General features: G+C 42.3%; 1 protein-coding gene across 9 annotated transcripts in view; it reads left to right on the top strand.

Moving 5' to 3' along the window:
- Positions 1–18258, top strand: part of celf4 (CUGBP, Elav-like family member 4) — a 255505-nt gene that overhangs the window by 182368 nt on the left and 54879 nt on the right. For all 9 annotated transcript variants that reach the window (XM_086041185.1, XM_086041186.1, XM_086041187.1 and 6 more), the window contains one exon: positions 13145–13227. In XM_086041185.1, the coding sequence (XP_085897311.1) occupies positions 13145–13227 (83 nt within the window). The remainder of the gene's footprint in view (positions 1–13144; positions 13228–18258) is intronic.

Raw genomic sequence — 18258 nt, forward strand, 5'->3', positions numbered from 1 at the left:
GCACCACAAGAAAAACGATAAAGATGGCTTCCAGCATCATGTTTCAAAATATTACTACCACAACTGCTCAAATTGAAAAAGAGATAGTTTACGCTGTCAACTGACGGATCAAATGAGCCACAAGATAGGGAACATGATGCTGCAAGTTCTACATTATAATAAAGCGATGTCGTACAAAGTTAGCTTTTTTTGTAACTCAATAAGAATATATTGTAAGTTTGGGCACCAAGTCTCTTCCTATAGTTTTTACTTTAAAAAAGATAAATGCTGATAATGGATAGTATTAGATTTGTATTTGTTAACTTTTTTCTTTCATATCGTTTCCCATCTCTCTCCAATCCCTCTAACCTGTTTTTTTTTTCTATCGCTGCACTCTGTCCCTTTGTGTTTCACCACCTCAGCCATCCAGTCGAAACACACAGTCCTCCCTGGATGCTTTTAGTGGTTTCTTCCTTTTGAGGTTTTTCTCTGCCTTTGCTACCTAGTGTTTACTCATGTGGGGTTCAGTTGTCTTTTTTTTTTTTCATTTTTTTGCTGCGCATGGCGCTAGAACTGCTTCATTTGTAAGGTGCCTTGAGATCATGTCTGTTGTGAATTGGAACGAAATAATACAACTGACTTGACTTAATGGACAAAGGCATGGTTTGATGCTAAAGAGGTCCAGCCAGTGAAAGTGGGTGAAATTAACGTAAAATCATCGCTAGGTTACATGATTTGGAAAGTTTGTACAAGCATTGCAGAGGGGTTTTATTAAGCACCATGTTGGGTGTTAACACTCATAAAGATTTGTCAACTCTTCTGACGAATGATGGTAAAAATCAGCGGATCACCTCTGCTGTTAGTGACGTTTGGAGACAATGCGTGAATGTTCGGGAAAGTGTTTCCGAGAGACGGATGGGGACTACAGTAGTAGTGATTATTTGGGACAGTATTAGCAAGGCAAGGCAAGTTTATTTCTATAGCACATTTCACGCACAAGACAATTGAAAGTGCTTTGCAAAAAACATCAAAAGCATTACAGAAAGAGAAATAAAAACATTGAGAATTACAAAAATCTAAATCAGGTGGAATAAAAATATTGGGAAGATTAGCAACTATTTGCCACTCCTTTGCCACTATTTGTGAACTTATAGAAAAGCAATAATAATGTATGTGTAACTCATCAAATGTAACACTATAAATTATTATTGTTATTATTATTATTACTATTATTATTACTTGCAGGTTAGTGCAGTCTTCAAATTTCTCTTTCACAAACACCACCCCTTCTTTTGCTATTTGCGTCCATTAACTCATCCAAACAGGTGTTGGAAAACAATAAGTACTCTTCATTGCTTTCCTCTCTGTGCTTTTGTTTTTTCCCCATGCATGTGGAGAATGGCTGGGTATACTGTATCTCACTGAGCGCTGAATGCTTGTAAATGCTACGCACAAATGGGTAGACATATACTGCACGTATTGGAACCATGGTCACGTGGTCTCTAGCGCTGGCAAATAAAGAAAAGAGCTTTGGCGACGTCTCTTACGACCGTTTACGAATGCTTATGCCTGTTTTGCAAACACTTGCCACTGTTAGTGGAAAAATGGATTCACAAAGATTAGAAAAACTCTTTGCGACAAGTAAAAATGTGTACGAACATATTTGCAAGCTTTTACGAGCCCTGACGAAACCAAAATTTTGCTTCGTTCACAAGTATTCGCCGCCCACCTTTGTAGTAGAAATCGTGTAAGTGTGTCATGAAGAAGATGTCATGTTAAAAAACGAACTTGGTGCGTTGGTAAATTCTGAAATGATTTAAGAAATGGCTGGCGGATGTTTTTGTTGCTTTTAGTCGTTGCCACATTGTAGAGGACGGATAAGCATCTTGACTCGATAGGTATGGAAATGCCTGAATGTCTTTCATGTGTCCTTCCTGTATGGCGAGCGACTACTGGTCCATGTTAGTTTTCCAAACATCCTAATTGTGTTAAATGGGGAAAAGGAGGGGGGGGGGGGGGAGATGAAAATCCATTAAAGTGTTCTGTGAGGGTACGCTATTCCCGGGATGGTGCTTTTGTTCGCTTTGGCAAGGCAGAGTTTCTCCTTGAAACCCCACAAACGTTGTCATTGTGTCTACCTAAAACGCTGTTGCTGTCGCTGGCTCTTGCTCTTTTATTCACTGTCACACTCGCTTTGCTCCTCTTTGCATTTCTTTTTGTGATTGCCTCTCTCCATCCTTCTTACTGTCTTTGTGTGTCACTCCCATTTTCTCTCTGTCTATCGCTCGCCTGCATTCCCTTTGTAGCCCTGTTTCTCTCCATCGCGCTCTCTCTCCCTCTGTCTGTCTCAGCGTCAGATAAGCTCACTGGGGGAGACTTTAGAGGACTCTCCATCTGTGTATAAATAGCTCTGGATGAATTATTGAGGGACCCGGGGTTGCTAATAATCCCGCAGGACCCATCTGACAATGACACAGAAGATGGAGGGAAAACAATTACGCAGGATTTCTCCTTCAGAAGGGAGGGAACGGGTGAGGGAGGGAGGGAGGGAGGGAGGGAGGGAGACAGGAAGGAAGCCGGTGGCCTCTGGGAGCCTCCTCGCGGGGCCCAACATCTTGGCTAATAAACCCAATTAAATCTCCAGAATCAATCGGGGCCCCGAGGGCATCGTCTCTCATCCTCCCCCGGACGGCATGTAACAACAGGAAGTGTAATGATTCATGTTCCCCCTCCTGCGTTCGGATCGTCCTCTCATCTCCATCTTGCACGTTGGCAAGGAGGACGGGACAGGACGGGATGTCCGCCGAGGCAGGATAATAGGACGGGGAAAGGGAAGGAGAAGACGGGCGAGCCGAGCGGAGAGGCGCACAGAAGAATATTAATGGGAGTGTTTATCCTGTAAGTGTTTTACCCAGGGGACAAGACATGGGAGCACTCCCATGCCCCAGACTTTGTGTTCTCCCCGACACATCCGATTCCTCCGCAGACAGACTTTTGAGTAATAGACTCGACCCTCGACACGTGTTCCCGACATATACCGTACATCCACCTGTTCAACTGCCTCTAATTGGGTCAGAGATGGAAATGTACATTTTAATGTTGTACTATGAAGGAAGCTTGAAAGAAAAACTTCTTTTATCGCTCTAGTTTGAATTGTTTCAAAACACCGGGTGTTTACAAGCAGCATGGCGGAATCATGTTTGGCATGTCAGGAGATCCAGGCCTGGGAGTTTGCCTGTTCTCCTTTTGCTTGCGTGGGTTTGCTTCCCATTTCCCAAACATGTTTCGTAGGTTAATTGAAGATGGAAATTGCCCATGGATGTGAATGTGAGTGTAGTTTTGGTCGCTCTCCGGCAGAAACCCCCTTCTGTCCAAATATCGTCAAATTCATATTTTTCACTAATCGATACTAAGCGGGTCCGTCCCCGCTTCGTCTGTTATTTTGACGCAATATTAACCTTGAAAACAAATACATTACCATACTAGAACAGAACTTATGTCTGAGAAGGGTTGCAAAATCTTTTTTCTTTTTTTTCGTTTTCCTCGTTCTGCCGGAGCTGTCATTTTACAAATGGATTTTTTTTTTCGAGAATAATGAATGAAAATAGTAAGTTTCTATAAAGTATCATATTATATCGTTGTCCTGTTTTCTTAAAATCAATCACTGTAATGCTTCTTTGCAGAAGGACTCATGAGTCATGGAGGTAAGCTCCATTGCATATTAATATGCGCTTAATACTTGGGGTGAGTTGGCTCAATGTTTTGTTTATTGCATCGCTCATGCCCCAAGACCTTTAAGAATGAATTTGTGACGATAATGTAGGACAAGCATTTGCTTTTGTAACATATTAAAAAGCTTCTTGTACGGTGGGGCTCAGCATGACCGCAGACTTTTAATCACTACTTACTTTATTAATGGTATACAGTATGATAGCAATATAAGCTATAATACCATTTGAATGAGGCGATGCCATGGGAACTCAAGCAAGCTGACGTTTTTTTTTTTTTTAATTTCCTGAAAAGTCGTTATTTTGACAGTACAATGATTTTGCACGGGTCGCTGCATCCTTTTCTGCACAAAGATGTCTCCATGCAAGAGTGAGTTCACCGCATTTAAAGGGAATGAGAGGAGGCGCTTTGATTGACGGCAAATGGAATCAGCTGTGCTCACGCCCACAAAGGCGCAAATCGTCCTTTTTTTAAATACGCCGGCTAAGACTCGGTCTTGCATGGCCCTGCGCAGATTTACTCCGCGCACTGCGCTGAATTTGCGCCGGTCACAAAAATAGAGACATAAAAAATACAAAAAGTATAAAAAAAAAAAAACATAAAATATTACACCTGCAAAAGTTCTGTTATCCAGTGCAAAAGATGCATAAGGTATATATCCATCCATGCATTAACCGAGCCACTTAGCCTCATGAGGGTCGCGGGGGTGCTGGAGTCTATTCCAGCGCTCTTCGGGCAGTAGGCGGGGTGCACCCTGACTTGGTCGCCAGCCAATCGCAGGGCACAGAGAGACAAACAAACATTCACACTCACAATCATACCAAGGGACAATTTAAAATGAACTGATTTTGTATCATAATTATTACGTGCTGTAATTGACCTATCATCATCCCGTTTTAGCAGATTCAGGCCATAGCAAAAATATGGCCCTATAGAAGGTGTCAAGTCCAGGTGGCAGCTGAGTCATCGTTTTAGTCAAGCAGTTTTTCTTGAATGAGACAATTGGGGCCATTCAAAAAAAAAAAAAGGCAAGGCTTGGAAGGCGCATTGACAAAAGCAGATTTACCAGGCAAACACTGGAGTCATATAGAAACCATCCTCCAATGACTTTCCAGAATATAAGTATTTTTGCCACACCATTGCATAAAGCATTTGGTCTGTGTGACAGAAATGATTGATGTGCATCAGTTATAGTGATAGAACAGTTTGGTGAAATGGCGTTATTCCACTTAAATACGTGGCATGCAACTTCATAATACAAGTTCCTAATAAAAAAACACACTCCTGCACACTCCCCTCCCTGACTCATAAAACTCACATAGCCTGACCGTGGAGCGAGCTACAAGTCAGACAACAAAAGAAGCTAGTGAAAAAAACGGCAAGGAAAATGAATGTATCGTGTCATTTCGAGAAAACTTCCAATGGATAGAGACACAAAATATCTTCGTCACCCACCTGACTTGAATTTTGTACCGTGAAGTTATTGACTTATTTATATTAGTCAAATGTCACATTTGGTCTACATGCTAACTTTTGCACCTCATTGTTGGTCATACAAACAGTACATGAAGCATTTTGTGTAGCAAAAGTCATTTGAGATCTAAATCATGCATGAGTCAACATCAGAACAATGTCATTCCTTGTTCTGTGTTTAGACTGTGCTATTTTGGTCCTTTTCTATCCCAGCAGGCCTATTGGAGAAATCATCTCCAAGTCAGAAGATGATTTATTTCTGAGAAGGCAAAGACAGATGTGATCAGTAAAATGTTCCTGTGGGAAATACTAAACAGCTTTAATGAGTTTGGCAGAAAAATTATAAGAGCGCACCAATCTCCATTTACTATCGGCTCTACAATTGTTTACGCATTTGGTTGTGGCCAAGTACATAAGGTGAGGGGTTCACCTTTGGAGTCATTCACAATTTAATTATTTATAGCATGGAAAGCTAAAAATGGGTCACTCAAACATTACCTGACAAAATGGCTGAGGTAAGATATGACAATTTGTCCGACGAGGATATTTGGGACACACATGTACGCTGTTATGAAGGAGGCTTCCAACAAGTGTGTGTGTGTGTGTGTGTGTGTGTGTGCATGAGCAGGACACCCTTTGTCTTGAAGAGCACAGCTTTGTGTGTATACTGTTGGACTTCACAACGGGAGGGTTCGAACCTCACATTTATCCATTTTGTGTGTTTTCTCTTTCCGACCCTCACTGGACGAGCACCGGAGGAGAAAGGGGGAGTGAATGGGTTTAGGTTGGCAGTGTGTGTGTGTTTGACACTGTCCTAATGATGCATTTTCTAGTCCATTGATTCCGAGGCTCTGCTCTCCAGTAAATCCTTCACATGCAACACATTAAAGCTCGCCCTTTTTCCTCCTTCGCCAATCGATTAGCACAGCTTAGAGACAGCCTCGCTGGGAAGCAGGGCGAGAGATGCCACTTGTTATCTTCAGGGACACACGCGCACGCATACACGCACCATTTCAAGGGTCTTTTTCTGTCAGTGTGAGTTTGGTTGGTCTATTGGCGTGCAGCTACCTGTCGACAGTTTTTGATACGGCAGCCTGGATTTTTATGGCGAATTTCCAAGGGCGACACCATGAACATTTGGTGAAAATCCGGGCGCGGTGTTAAAAAGCTGTAATGATGAAAATGAAATATATGTGATCCAGGAAGTGTGCTTGACAGGCATTTAAACTTAACATGTCATTGCAAAATCTAACTAGAAATGATATGGATCTTGAACGATAACGCTCTTGATTGAAGCCATTCACTCAATGGCATCTTATTCAAACGTGCATGTATTGTTATAGTCATGGTAATTGGTCATGTAGTGGTTCCCATATTTGAAGCCGGGATATGTTCTCACACTGCCTTGCGGATTGCCTGGCAACCAATCCAGGGTCGAGCTTCCCCGATGTGTTCGCTGGGATAAGTTCCTCTTATCGAATATTGGACACGATTTGAATGCATTGTGAATATTTTGTTCGACGCAATCCGTTGTTGTAAAGTAAAGTATGTTACATTAGTACAGTATATATTTTAATATAAGGTTCAGTGTTCAGATTCTGACACATTGACGTGCATGCACGGAAAACACGCTCACAGAGTAGAACTAGGCCACTTCTATGAAGGATTACAGAGACTTAAATGCACCGAATGGGTCATCGGCCCCTTGGACAAACTATTACTTCCTATTAATCTGCTGCTATCTACCTTTAAGCTAATTAAGTAGCCATTTCACGGTGATATTTATAAGGAGACCTTTAAAACCATCAGGCCAAACAGGAGAAGTAGAAATGCATACAAAGTTGTAACATTCTGGGAGGAATGGTGAAAAGGAGATGGAAGAATTTGTCCGTGTGCTGATTGATTTAATCCTGCTCTGTATTCTTTCATCTTGGATGTCACTATGTATATTGTTATTATGATTATTATTATCATTATGAGAGATGCTAGCACTATACCTTGGAGTTTCATCCATCACCTGCATAATAAGTTTCCTCTTTTCTCCTCGGTGACTCTTTCTTGGAGCAATCTGCATATAGTCGTCTGATGGTGAGCTGCGACTGCTACTACACTTTACTATAAATGAATTTTCCACTCATCGTTCATAATACTGCCCCTTAGTTCTGCCTGCCCCAGCTGAAATCATATCATAGTGAGGACCAGCATTCATTAGTCATGGGAACAGCTCCTGAATATCTAGCTAAGTTTTACACAATTTAAAAAAAAAAAAAAGTAGTGTGCTCTGAGCTGTAATTGAAGTTTTCTTTATTTGGGCTCCCTATTCACACATACCGTAGTGCCCTGCTCATCCCCAAGTTCATATTGTGGGCTTTAAACTTAGGTTTTATTGAATCGGCCTTTACAGCTGGCAATTTAAGATTTGCGGATGATACGGGGAGAAAGTAGGAAGGTTTTTGTCCCCCGGAATAGCCTCCATCCTCGATATCTATTCACCATTGTGAGTAATGATCTGAGGGGTCAGTGTAGGTGAAGGGGATATGAGGAATTGCTGCTCACTTTATTGAATTACTGTTCCTCACAGGGTCACTTGTTTTGTTTTTAGCCTGATATCAGATCCGAGCAAGGATATTCAACTCAAATATGTATGCACTTTTAATTAAAAATGTAACCTTACAGCACTCGCTTTCTGTTCTGTGTGTGCGTGCAGCCATGTGTGTGCGTGCATCCATGCAAGCGTGTGTGTGCACTTTTGGATTGACCCACTTTTAGTTTAGATTAAATTAAATTATCTCCTGTACAGTTTCTGGCAACTTTATAATCCTTTAATCAAATGTCGCAGCACAGTGTTGTATCTTTCCCGTTTGAGTTTCCCGCGTGACAAATACACTCTTGTTTCTCGCGTTTGCTGAGCACACTGTCAGTAATCCTTGCCCAACTCTTCGAAGAAAAGTGAAGAAAGCTGACATAGGATGTCAAAATGTGCATTGACAGCCTGAAATTGGACAACATCAAACAAAAGTTTTTCCAGGCAGAGGTCCATGGCCGTGCAACCGAGGAGGTTCGCCTGTGCGGCGGATAAAGAGTTTAATGCTATTGACTCTTTTGAGGCTTTTACCAAGATGTTCTGAAATATTTAAATGATCACTGGGACTTTCTCCCCATCTGTAGCTGGGAATAAAAGGATAGCGTGTGAGGAGGGAACTTTTTATGTCAGCCTTTTTACAATCCCTGAATTAATGGGCGCAAGATAATTAGAGAATTCTCAGCAATAACTTGTCCCTCCGCGTTCCGGTCTTGGGTGGCGCAGAGGCGGATCCTGCCGGCGAAAAGTAATTCATGTGGCCAGTAACAGTGTGAAGCACTAATTCAAGGAGGGGTGCACTGGGATTCATGTGGCTTATAAGGCAATTGTCATTCCAGGGCTGAAATCTGCACTGTAAAACTGATTTTATCAGCGTTCTATCATTTGAATGGACATACATTTTAATAAAAGTGCAAAGCAAACTTTAATATCACCTCATTTCATCTCAACAGATACATTACGCACTGTCATCAAAAGTGTGACATATTCTCTGCTGGTAGGAGTTACTTTTCAGTGCAAGACTCTAGTGATACAAGGTGGAAGTGTCCGATAACAAAAGCGGCTTTCTTTCAGTCCAATATACATTTTGATTTTATAGAATGATTCAATTCCTGATCCAGGGTCCAGGCACACCATCAGTCCCTGCTTGGTCACCGCTAAATCACCGGTAAATGATTTTCTGTGTGTTTGGTCTGTAACAATTGGAATTTAAAAAATAACATTAGATAAAAACAGAGAGTCCAGTTTTTGTTGTCGAGGTATGTAGAACAAGTGGTAAATGTGCTTTCGTGTTTTCATCTAATGTCTCTAAAGCATAGATTTCATTGAAACTTTTTTTTTTTTTTTTTTTACGAGCTGCCACTTGATCACTTTTTAGTTTTTAATTTTAGTTATGAACGAGCTTCAGATACGCTGCGGCTTGAGGGGAGTCTGTTTATTGAAAGGGAAACACAAACACACAAATATACTATGAAAACACTCACAAGGAGCATGGAGCAGATGCTCATAAGCAACGCCCCCTAAAGGCAAATATTTGTCTTAGATTTATTTCAAATATATGTAAAAAAAAACTACAATACTGAGAAAACTATAATACAGTAACTTGTGGGGGGGGGAATAACAACTGAAAATATCAGTAAGTGCAAACAAAACAGTTGTAGAATAATCAACAAACACAAGTAATAAATTGTCAACAGTATTTAAGAATATTCATATATAATATCTATACATAAAATAAAACATGAGTCCAAAAATATGTCTTTACATTCTCTTTTGTTTTACAACCACTGTATATTATGGAGGGGGGAAAAAAAGACAATAACTACAAACAAAACTCAATTTGTTAGCAAACCACATCCGGCATCATCACAGTCTTGAGTAATTCGCCGGCTCTCACCACACTACTACTGCCCCCCCCCCGACTTCTACGATCGGTAAGGCTTCATCGTATCCAACATTCCCTCGCTCCTCTCTTTCATCCTGTCTTTTCCCCGTCCCCTTATTCCTCCCTCCCTGTCCCACCCCCTCAGTGGGTATGTGTCCCTTTGGGGTGTCTGCGCCAGTTGAGATAAGCAGCAAGTGTAGGACACAGGGGGATGGTGTTCACAGAAGCTAGGTGATCTTATCTCCACTCTCCCGTGCTCTCCTTCCCCCATACCGAGCATCCCTCGCAGTTTGCCTTCTCCGTCCCGCTCTGTTTTCCCCCTCTTTCGTTTTGCTTCCTCGCCCTTCTTTCCCCCCCCCCCCCCCCATCCCATCTTTACTCTCCGCCCGCTTTCTCTTTCCCTCGTAGACACACGCACACAATACCCGCCTTCTCAGATCCCCTCTGCGCTGCAGTTGATTTGAATTTGAAGTGATGGGAAACCAAATTGGCAGCATTGACATCAGAAACAAACAGCTTATCTCACTCTCCTGGGCCAATATTGGTCTTAGTCAGATACTAAAGCCCCTGCCAGCATCGGACTTGTGACAATGATGACAAATAGAATGTTTGTTGACTGTCACACATCGTACAGTATGTGTGAGACTCGATGAGCAGCTTTGCATTTGTGCACCTCAATGCGCATGGGAATACAGTGAGAGATGGAATGTTTTTGTTTTTCTTCATTGTATTTGTACTTCAATACAGTTGTGTCAATATTTATGTTTTACCTTCAAGTCTTGTTTTATATACCAAATGCACAAAACAGTGATAAAGTGTTGTATCCCCTCTAACTTTTGTTTTAATTACACTGTTAATAAAAAAATATATATTATTGAAACAGTAAACTAGAGAAAATGCAGGTACATTTAGAGTCGCATTCAATTTAGCTTTAAGTGAGTCCATGTGTTTGTTTTTTTGTTTGTGTTGTAATAGATACTGATATGGTTTATATGGCCATTATAGCATTGCTCAAATATTGCCATACAAAATGGTGACCTGCGACTTTTGCACAATACTGTAACTACTGTGCATTTACAATCAATAATTTCTGTCTGTATAAAAAACAAAACTGGACCGCGTGAGATGCTTAAATCATGCAGACTATATGTTTATGACTGCTGTCATGCCTTTTATAGAGAATTGTTAAAAATCATAATCCAACACTCAGAGTGGATGTATTTTCAGTAACTTGAACATGCATACCCTTACAGCAAGATATTGGCATATATCGCATCTAATTTCAAAGCATATTTGTCAGGTTATGCGGATAGCTGCACAGTATCTGGGACCCTAAAGCAGCCTCGACACAAATACAATAAAACTGAATTTAATAACCAAGGGAGACCCGTGCAACGTTAAAAAAAAAATTGATACTAATAAAGTTATGGAAAACAGCAATGACAAAATATCGATACGTATGACTCAGAACGTAATAAATAACAAAAGGTGGTGGATGGAGCCACATCAGAAACGAGACACCTAATCAAAAAGAAATCTCAATCAGAATCAAACCTATACAAGGGACGTAATTCTACACAAAGGAAATGGCAGCCATACTTACCAGGAGAAAAAAAAAATCTGTAAGTACTCTGGAGGATATCACTTAACTCCACGAATATGACAATAAACTACAAAACGCTGGAAGTAAGCATTAGGAATGATCTTCATTCTGCCACTACTGAGCCTATAAACCTTGCCAAATGAAATTGCCTGCAGGTGTGATGCGGGAGTCTCCGCCCACCAATGTTCACAGAGGAAGCTAAAAACAAAGTATTAAAAACGTTTAAAAAGTATTATGGTAACCACTTTATCTCACTTGTTTATTTTTTCCCCCCTCTCTACAAGATTTTTTTAATCAATGGACAGGTTACAGGTTGCTGTAATGCAGATTTTTTTTTTCTTGCTAATATCACAAAACCTCGGTATTTGAACAGCAGTGTGTAGACTTTTGGGGACAGTGTGTACGCTGTACCGGCTTCCCTCCCCACGACATCCCACACTCCTCTCACAGGTTGGTATGTGCTGAGGTGTTTTTCTCCAGATCTCACACTGTGCCCCCCTTCCATAGAAGCATAATTTAGGAGTTGCTCCCCCGCCCCGACGTTTTATACCACTTGTTTTCTTTCCCTTTCTCATCTAAGAAATCGGGGTGCTGCCTGGTGACTCGTCGTTGTTGTCATTGTCTTTTCAGGTTTCTTGGACGGGTTGAAAAACTCTTCAATGAATTTTGTTGCTCTGTACTTGTGGCATGTGCAATGGCAATAAAGTAGATTTCCATTCCAACCCATATTTCCTGTACATAATTAAGAATAAGGTAGAGTCCTTGTGAGTGACTCAAGTGTCAGTCATCCTTGTGAAAAGGACGCTCACGTGTTTCCAGGGGGATGGCACATGCGTGTTAGATTTAACACGACAGGCCCTGAGAGGACAAGGAGGTAGCCGAGCTGTCAGCGGCCAGCTCCCATTTCGCCTAATGAGTGAGAGGCACGTTAATTAAAAACACCGTCAAGAGAAGCTGCCTTGTGCATTACCATCGGTAAGACCTGAGGTTAAAGACGAAGCCTCCTGAGGGGTGGCCACAACTTCCACGTGCACTATATGGAGTTGCCCACGACAACAAACAACGCAAGTCTGCCCACTCCTTGATGGCACAGAACAAAATGTTTCTTTTTAAGGATTTTTTTTTTGTGTCTAATCGAATCATGTCACCATGGTCCACGTATGTGGACATGTTTTATTTATTTGTCATCCCCATGAATCATTTCCCTAGATGTGGAGATTGACAGCCTGTCATCCCTCTGATAGTAGCGTGCTCCTCGCTGTCATTATGGGATGGCGAGGGAGAGGCTTGCACATCCCCCACGGCTTCTTCTTCTGACTCGCATCTTGCGTCTCCATCTTCCTCCCACCCCCACATGTCAGCCCAGGTGCCAACAAACACGAGGATTGTGGGTAGTCTTGGAACAACATATGGAGCCAGAGTTGGACAAATGAAGAGTGGAAGAGAAGGAGGGGGGCCGGGGGGGGGGGGGGGGGTAGACACTGTCAGGGAAAATGTCTATCTGTGTCACAGCAGCCAGGAGAGTGCGATGGGCGAATGGATAACTGGCAGCCGGGAAGCTCCGTCACATCTGACGTGATTCTCAGGCAAAGGAGCTCTCTCTCAAGCAGCATATTGCACAAAATCTGCAAGCCAGCAGATATCGGCCTCCTTAATTTCTCAGCGCAGACTCGACTGCGCTCGCGCGGATATGAATGTTCCGTTTGTTCGTCTTGCTGTTGTCATGCACGGAAAATTCCATATCCCTGATTGGAATAACGGCGACGGGCAGGCGCTTTGTCTTTCTCCGTTGTTCTTAGCTATTTGCCGAAGGAGCCCCCGCCTATGTTTGTCGCTTTCTCTTTGTCCCCGGCTCACATGAAACAATTACGTCTCTCTTTTGCTTGTGTTTCAGGCTGTGCCTTCCTTACCTACTGTGCCAGGGAGTCAGCCCTGAAAGCCCAGAATGCATTGCACGAGCAGAAGACCCTTCCAGGGGTAAGTCGTACAGCACATGTGGAGCACAATGTCGGCCCGCAAGCAAAGACGCAGGCGGCACATGTGCGAGAAATGCGAGATTCACGGTGGCACTTCTGCATTCGTTTTTCCACATACAAATGCCTGACATTTATTTCAAATCAAAGGGGACTCACCATCTTTGCCACGCCTGTCACTTTGTGTTTATCACTGGCTGTGCACCAGACACGAGCAGAGCCTCCCTTTCGCTTGCCGTCCTCTTGCTCTCCCTCTCTCGTCACTCTGACAGTCACACACACATATCAACCCACAGGGAGAAACCACACACGGCATCACATCATAGGCGTACTATTTATAGTCCTTCCTCCAGTTTGTGTAAATGAGCGCGCGCCCGCGTGTTGGTTCGAAGCAGCCGCGTGTGGGCGAGTGTGCGAGAGAAAGGCAGAGGGGGATGAGAAAAGCCAGTGGGTGCGTTGGATGACACCGACTTGTACATTTAAGTGCACGCTCTGCATCATGTGCATCACGGATGCAGCGCGTCTCCTCGACAGATGTTCACGTGCTGCAGATGTTCGCAGTCATGTACGACGCACATGAAAGCCGTCTCTTATGAATGTTAAGCTGTCGTCGGTGCGTGACAGTAGAAGGGATTTTTGACGCTCTCGAGGGTGTTCCATTCAATATGTGAGTGGGGGGGGTGATTATATCCAGTATGCAGTATTATGCTTTATTATTGCCTCTGATTATAAGTTGTACAGTTTTGCAGGAGTTTTTGCATGTATTTATCCCTGCGCTTCATTTGTCATGCATGTGCATGGGAGCTCATGCGCATGCGTCTTTACATGTAGACATGCAAGCCAAGTGCATACGCGAGAATGCATACTTGCACACGTGTGTGTCGGGAAGTTTTGATGTGTCTCTGTCAGGCCTGGCTTGCTTCGCTGTGTTCGTTTTTTAATGACGCCTCTAGGGGAAGCTGACAGTCGCCGTGTTGAGCGCATAGCCTTTGATGTGAGTGATTATGACATCACAGACGTGCAGCAAGAAGAGCGGAGGAGTGGAGATCCGTGCTTTCAGTTTTTTGGGGTTTTTTTTTTTCACTTCCCAGTGGAATATTTTTGAGAAAAGAAACAGGGAGACACATACAAGGAGAGAGATTAAATATTTGGTCAAAACCAGAATGTGATTTTTTTTTCTTGTTCACAAACCTGCTGTGACGGATGTTTTGGCCTTTTCCATCATTGTTTGAGCAAAAATGCGTTTGTAGTTTTACCAACAGTGAATGTAGGAAGGATTCGTGGATTTGGTCTCATACTACATAGCATATAAATGTAAGTGCAGAAATACCTGTATCGTCATTTGCAATCAACTTGGCTCCAGAGGCAAATGCTAATTAGCAACGCTTTTGCCAGGAAAAGGACACTCTCAATTTTGAAATTGATCGAGGGCAAGTTTAAAGTAAACAAGCGTATGCCTTTTAGAGGGACCTTCTGTAGATCTTCCGAGAAATGGAGCAGGAAGTTTGCTAAAGACTTCAGAGCCATTGGGTAAAAAGATCTGCTGTCAGTCCAGTTGTATGGTGTTTTCAGTTGCCATTCATACCTGCCCACTCCAGTCCTGTAGGTGGCAGTAATGGACATTCTAAACCTATTCACGTGGCAATAAAGACAGTATCGACGCCGGAAATCTGACATCCACAATAGCAAAGAAACAGACGTCGATCTGAGACCTGAATAAAGTTTGGGGGAAATCACTTACTTTTTTTGCATAATCCCGCTGGCACACAAACAAACGTGAAAATACTCACAGCCAAAAACCCAAAACATTCCCTCCTTGGTGAAAGTAATGAATTGGTAAATAGGAGTTAGCCAAAGAAAGGCAGAAGGAAATTTGATGGCGCTCGCTCTTAAACGGTTTTGTTTTTTCCACCTTGTTTGTTTTCTCTGTCCCTCCAGCCTCCATCAATCCCCTCTCTCAGGCCAACACAACCAAAATCCTGAAAATGAAATCCCTTTTCCCCCCCTTAAAGCTTCTTTCCCCTTCACTTGGCGTACTGATGCGCTTTTTATCATCAAAGTTGCTTTCCCAACCTTTATATTTAAAAAGTTTTCCGGAGTCTTCTTTCTGTGGCTGCCAGGTGAGCCGGGAGTAGAGGGGATTAGACTACCTAGTGGAAATGGCCTGTAAGCACGGCTGTAGGCTGTTGGTGTAGCGCAGCGCAAAGTACTGAAGGCTCCGGGTGTGAGTGTGTGCGTGCGTTTGTTTGCTCATGCGAGCGCGCGTGTGCGGTGCCAGTTGAGACTGAAGGTAAATAAGCAACAAATCGTCAGTCGCTGAATTTCTAATGGCGGACTCAAGTTTGAAGTCCCTTCATCCATTTTCAGCCAATCCCAAGCCGACACATAAACAGCCATTCACCACTAGTCCACCTTTCTGTTGCCAAGTTTGAATTCCATTCCATTTGAATTTCACTTATATTGCTTGAAAGAACACCGGAATATGCAGAATTGTAATTAGCGTCCATTATTCTACGGGAGAGGTATTTTTCAGGTATTTTTAAAATTGGTATTTCTTTATCATCACTTGATAAACCAGTGCAATGCAAACAAAGACGACAAACGGAAAAGGAAACCCACAGTCCAGAATGTATTAAGGCATGGACTTTATCTACTATTACGTTCGCTGGGATTTAAAATGTAGAATTTCAGATGACCGCCGATGCGTGTAAAAAGCAGAAATAAGCAGCTCCTAATGAATAATAGTGTATACGACTTTGCACAACTGCAAGAGCAGTTGCATTGTTCACCCCTTAGACACACACACACACACACACACACAACAATGTCAGTTCATCAACATGGTATCGTTCGTTTAGATAACAGCATAGGAAGCTCCAGGCTGGCCCCAATCATTTCAGATTCAATTGTACTGCTATATGTATACTGATTTAAACAGAGTCAATCTAATGCTCTGAAAGTAATTGACTTCTTTTTTAATGTCCTTAGAGATGCACATGATGGATAAGGTTCTGCACATAAAATTTTAACAAACAAGCTTGCAGTAAAAGAAAAAAAACAATACAAATCACTCAAAATCTTCTCATCCAGACTGTGTGTAATGGTGGTTTAGTAGATTAACAAACGAGTCCAAATTTTCAATCTGGGTGTTTACAGACAGAGCTTGTGGTTGCATAAGAATTTGCAAAATACGGATTTTCTTCCAGCTGTCCAAACAGTCAATTAAACATGTCTTTCTTTAGAACTGGTCTGAGAATAAAACAAAAACATATTTATTCATCAAACTTTTCATCTGTATTAGCCATACTAATGTGGAAAGCCAATAGTGCAGTTTGCGGCAAATGATAAAATTTTAGTGTATCAACCACTGTGGCCTTGCAAATTTTCTTTTTGAAAAGGATCAACAAAATGAATGCCCTTGCACAGGTTGTCTATATGCTAGCAGTCCGGGGTGTACCCCGACTCTTCCCTGGGATCCATTTTAGCAATAGTCCAAATAAGGATGAGTAGAAAATGCATCGATGGACAATAACAAACACCCTAACCACGCATGCTACACAAGAGGCGCATATTTATGATGCAATGAATACTTTGTACATTGCCACAACGCAGACCACTGATGCCAACAACACATGCACTCGCTCACACCGCAAAGACTTCTCTTGTAACGGTAATCCAAATCTCTTCACAAACGCTTCCATTCAACAACCTGATACTCATGGAAAGAGAGTGCAGAGAGAGCGAGGGAGAGAGTAATACAGCGTCGATTGACTCGTACTGTAATAGTGATCCTGATGGAAAAAAAAATGATAATAATATGGAACACTCTGAATCAATGGGTCATTTCAGAACACATGCACGCCCACATGCAATCAACACACATGCAGTAGAGCACATTCACATGCCTGATGCCAGCCCGGGGGCAAACAAATACCAGAAAAAGATGGGAAAGCAAATGAATAGCAGGCAACGGGGGAAAGGTTGATGAAGCCAAGCGGGAAGGAGTGGGAAGAGAGATGTTGGTGAGGTGCCTCTGTAACGACTGATTGGTTTTCTTATTCCTACAACACAACTCCTCCAACGGCACGGGCAGAAGCAGCCAGCCTCTCCCAGTTGAGCTAAGGCCAGGGAATGCCAGAAATCGATGACATTGATTGGCTCTTGCGACCCAGTTTCATGGCAACGCTGTCTCAATAAGCCCCCCAACTTTGGTTGAAACCTGCCAGGGTGAACAGGTTGGAGGGTTGTTTTGGTGCTACTGGACTGTGATTTTGCCCCATGCCCAACTAAGTTGGCGATGAAGATTCACACTCCTATTGTCAATGTAGATTTGTGGTGCAGTGTGCAAGGGTCACAGCGGCATGTCCACATAAAAAATGCCACAGGCCTCAGAGCTAAATCATCCCCTCCCTCTCTCCCAGTCATCACCCCATCAGCTATTCTAATCACCCTTCTCCAAAAGAAAACCGTTTGCCTCATGGAACGCTCCAATTAATGAATCTGGTCCTTGACAGAATGTGATAGGAGTAATACAAGAAAAGCGCACAGCCAAAAAACACGGCACCGCCTTTTTGCCGTCTATAAGAGTGTGCGCTTTATCAAGAACACACATCTTTTTACAGCCAAAGACTTGATGGGCAATTTATTACCAGTCAACAGTTAAGAGTGCTGCCAAGAGGGAATAAATAAACAATATCCATGGTCCAAGAGCAGCACTATGCAGAAATGCGTTTCAATGCATCCATAAACTACATACGATAGAAGAGGAATTCTGTTGCCAGTTCTTAAAAAAAAAAAAAAAAAAAAAAAAAAAAAATCTATGAATTTTGACATTTGGAAACTTTTCACTGTAATTAAAGGGATCTGTGGAAATTTACAGGAATGAACTGGATGATTAGTCTTGAATAAGGAACCCTACTTTTTATAATAGTAAATAATAAATAAATAATAATTTCTCTCTTACATTAAAATAGCAAAGCTTTTTTTCTAGAGCTGTTGCATGTCAATTCTGATGAATTAATTACAGAACAAACAC

The sequence above is a fragment of the Filicampus tigris genome, chromosome 9 (genome assembly GCF_054856515.1).
Source record: "Filicampus tigris isolate MCC_2025a chromosome 9, RoL_Ftig_1.0, whole genome shotgun sequence".
NCBI lineage: Eukaryota > Metazoa > Chordata > Actinopteri > Syngnathiformes > Syngnathidae > Filicampus > Filicampus tigris.